This window comes from Silene latifolia, chromosome 10 (genome assembly GCF_048544455.1).
Source record: "Silene latifolia isolate original U9 population chromosome 10, ASM4854445v1, whole genome shotgun sequence".
NCBI lineage: Eukaryota > Viridiplantae > Streptophyta > Magnoliopsida > Caryophyllales > Caryophyllaceae > Silene > Silene latifolia.
In genome coordinates this window covers 60,326,398-60,330,383 of record NC_133535.1, presented here as the reverse complement: position 1 = coordinate 60,330,383, position 3,986 = coordinate 60,326,398, and the positions used below count along the sequence as shown (strand labels likewise).

At 40.3% G+C, this 3,986-nt stretch overlaps 1 protein-coding gene across 1 annotated transcript; it reads left to right on the top strand.

Annotated features, from left to right (window-relative positions):
* The first annotated feature begins 2,848 nt into the window (after positions 1-2,848).
* Positions 2,849-3,742, top strand: LOC141607642 (uncharacterized). The gene is made up of 3 exons (XM_074426994.1): positions 2,849-2,977; positions 3,047-3,235; positions 3,518-3,742. The coding sequence occupies exons 1-3, from the start codon at positions 2,849-2,851 to the stop codon at positions 3,740-3,742; spliced, it is 543 nt and encodes a 180-aa protein (XP_074283095.1).
* The last annotated feature ends 244 nt before the right edge of the window (positions 3,743-3,986 follow it).

The following is a 3,986-nucleotide window of genomic DNA, read 5'->3' as shown; positions in this document are numbered from 1 at the left end:
AGAGGAGGAGCTTCGGGAGGTGGTGTGATTACTTGTTTTAGATGTGGGAAAGTGGGTCATAAGATTGTTGATTGCAGAGTTCATGTGGGAGGCCAAAGTAGGGGTTTTGTAAATGTGAACCAGAGTAGAGGCTACCGCACTCCTATACAGAACCATGGAAATTATAATCAAAGATCTGGAGGTGGCAATTATCAGAGGAGCAACAACAACAACAATTATTCTAATCAAAATCGCTTCAACAACAATCAAAGCAATAATTTTCAGAAGATAATGAACAGTGGAAATCAGCAGAGTGGGTCAGCATCAGCTAGCCAGAGTGGAGCCAAGAGCAGTGGGAAATTATTTATGATGGGAAAGGAAGCTGCTGAGGAGGATGCTCATATTGTCACGAGTACATTTCTTGTTAATTCTATTCGATTCGGGAGCTACCCACTCTTTTATTTCAAGTGAGCATGCTAGGACTTTAAATTTGAAAGAATATGATGAGATAAAAGACCTAGTTGATATACCTTCGGGGGATTCCATACCTTGTAGCCGTGTGTATAGAGATGTGTCAGTTAAAATTGGGGAAGCTATCTTTTTGACCAATTTAATTGAATTTCCTTTGGGTGGTTTTGAGGTAATTTTAGGGATGGATTGGTTAAGCAAATATAAAGCCTTTATAGATTGTCATCAAAAGAATGTAACCTTGAGTGGACCTAAGGGAATAAAAGTGTCTTACAAGGGATTTGTAATGAAACCAAAAATAAAACTTATCTCAACAGTTACAATAAAATCTTGTTTGAGGAAGAGAGGTGAGTTGATCTTGTGTCATATGAGGGACACGTGAGAGGAGGTGCATGCGGCAGCATCTATACCTGTTGTGCAAGACTTTCAGGATGTGTTTCCAGATGAGATTCTAAGGTTACCACCTCAGAGGGATATTGATTTTGGCATTGACTTAAAACCTAGGGCGGGACCAATTTTTAAAGCACCTTATAGGATGGGACCTAAAGAGTTGGAGGAGCTTAAAAAGCAATTGGAGGAGTTGTTGGATAAGGGCTATGTGCGGCCGAGTATGTCACCTTGGGGAGCACCTGTGTTATTTGGTAAGAAGAAAGACGGGAGCATGAGGTTGTGTATTGACTATAGAGAGCTGAATAATGTGACTATCAAGAATCGTTACCGTTTGCCGCGGATTGATGATTTATTTGACCAGCTGAGTGGAGCTGGAATATTTTCTAAGATTGATTTGAGGTCGGGGTACCATCATTTGAGAATTAAGAATGAAAATATTCCAAAGACTGCAATCAGGACAAGGTAAAAACACAACGAATTTGTTGTTATGCCATTTGGATTAACTAATGCATCGGCAGTCTTCATGGACTTGATGAACCATGTGTTTAGTCCCTATTTGGACCAGTTCGTGGTCGTCTTTATCGATGATATTCTGGTGTATTCTAAGAATAAAGAAGAGCATGAGAAGCATTTGAGGATTGTGTTGCAGACCCTGAGGGAAAATAATCTTTATTCTAAGTTGAGCAAGTGTGAGTTCTGGTTAGAGAAAGTTACTTTTCTGGGGCATGTGGTGTCTAAGGAGGGAGTGTCAGTGGATCCAAGCAAGATTGAGGCAGTGTCCAAGTGGGAGAGACCAAAGAATGTGGGGGATATTAAAAGTTTTCTGGGGTTGGCTGGCTATTATAGGAGGTTTGTAAAAGACTTCTCAAAAATAGCGAAGTCTTTGACTACCTTGATGAGGAAGGAGAATAACTTTCAGTAGGATGAGAGTTGTGAGGCGGCATTCCTAACCCTGAAGGAGCGCCTGAATACAACTCCTATTTTAGCCTTACCTGAAGGGAGTGAGAATTTTGAAGTTTATACAGATGCTTCAAAGAATGGTTTGGGATGTGTGCCTATGCAGAATAGGAAAGTAATAGCTTATGCCTCGAGACAGCTGAAACAGTATGAAGCGAATCATCCAACTCATGATTTGGAGTTGGGGGCGGTGGTTTTTGCCTTGAAACTGTAGCGTCATTATCTTTATGGAGCTACTGTTAATGTATTTTTTGATCACAAGAGCTTAAAGTACATTTATACTCAAAAGGAGCTAAATATAAGACATAGGAGATGGATAGAGTTAATTGGAGATTATGACATGGAGATAATTTATCATGATGGGAAGGCTAATGTGGTGGCGGATGCACTTAGTAGGAAATATGTCCATACTTTGTATACTGCCATATCTAGGATGAAATTGTGTGAGGAAGTGGAAAAGATGGGCATTTCTATGATCAAGAAAGGAGATATAATTGGAGATTTGACCATTGAGCCAGAGTTATATGAAGAGATCAGGAAGAAGCAAGAAGGAGATGCGAGAGTGGCGCGGTGAAGAGAGGCCGTGGTGGAAGGTGGGAAGAAGCAGTTTCACATGGGTAGTGATGGTGGTTTGAGGTTTGATGGGAGATGGTGTGTATCTGATGATGAAGAATTAAAAAGAAAGATTTTAACTGAAGCTCATTCTACTCCATATTCTGTTCAAACTGGAGGAGATAAGTTATATAAAGATTTGAAGAACACCTTTTGGTGGCCTAAGATGAAGAAAGAGGTTGCTGAGTTCGTTGCTAGATGTTTGGCTTGTCAAAGAGTAAAGGGAGAGCACAAGACACCACAAGGTAAAGTTCAATCCTTGGATGTGCCTGAGTGGAAATGGGGAAGCATTTCGATGGATTTCAATGTGGGGTTGCCTAAGACTCAGTGAGGGAATAATATGATATGGGTGATTGTGGATCGACTGACTAAGTCAGCTCACTTCATTCCTATGAAAGATCCTTGGAGTAAAGCTGAGTTGGCTAAAGCTTATGTCAAAAATATGGTGAAGCTTCATGGTGTGCCAAAGGATATTGTTTCTGATCGTGATTCAAGGTTTATATCTACGTTTTGGCAAGAATTGCAATCTTTGATGGGGACTCAGTTAAAGATGAGCATAACATTTCATCCAGTTAGAGATGGTCAGACTGAGAGGACTATTCAGACCTTGGAGGATATGCTGAGAGCTTGTGTGATGTAGTTTGGTGGATCATGGGAGGAGAGGTTGGATTTGATTGTGTTTTCATATAATAACAGCGACCATGCTAGTATTGGCATGGCACCTTTTGAGACATTGTATGGAAGGAAGTGCAAGAGTCCTGTGTGTTGGGATGACAGGGCAGATACAGTTGTGTTGGGACCTGAGATTATCCAGGAAATGGTGGAGCAGGTGCACGTTATTCGTCAGAAGATGCGTGCACCGCAGGATAGATAGAAAAGCTATGCAGATTTGAAAAGGAGTGGTATAGAGTTTGCTGTGGGAGATAAAGTGTTGCTTAAAGTGTCTCCTATGAGAGGTATGATGAGGTTTGGGAAGAAAGGGAAGTTGAGTCAGAAGTATACTGGGCCATATGAGATCTTAGACAGAGTTGGAGAGGTAGCTTACCGTGTAGCATTACCTCCAGCTTTGGATAGAGTGCATAATGTTTTTCATGTTTCACAATTGAGGAAGTATGTGAGTGATCCTACTCATGTGCTGGAGCCTGAGCATGTTGAGATTGATGAGCAGTTGTCTTATGTTGAGGAGCCTAAGGAAATCCTGGATAGGAAAGTGAGAAAGACTCGTAATGGTGAGACTGCTTTAGTGAAGGTTTTATGGTATAATCATAAGGTGGAAGAAGCTACATGGGAAGCTGAAGCTGCCATGCGAGAAAAGTATCCTAGACTTTTTGTTTGAGTTAGTTGGTTATGGGGATGTAACCCTTTTTTTAGGGGGATAGGATGTAACATCTCGTATTTTATAACATTTTTATGATAATTTAATAATAAAAGTATCTTGTGAAGGATTTAATAAGAAATCTAGTTGGAATTAATTTGAGATATTATTTTAGTTGTTTGGGTATTTTGGTGAACTTCGAGACGAAGTTCTTTTTAAGGAGAGAAGACTGTAATACCCCGTATTTTAGACGGTGTATTTATAT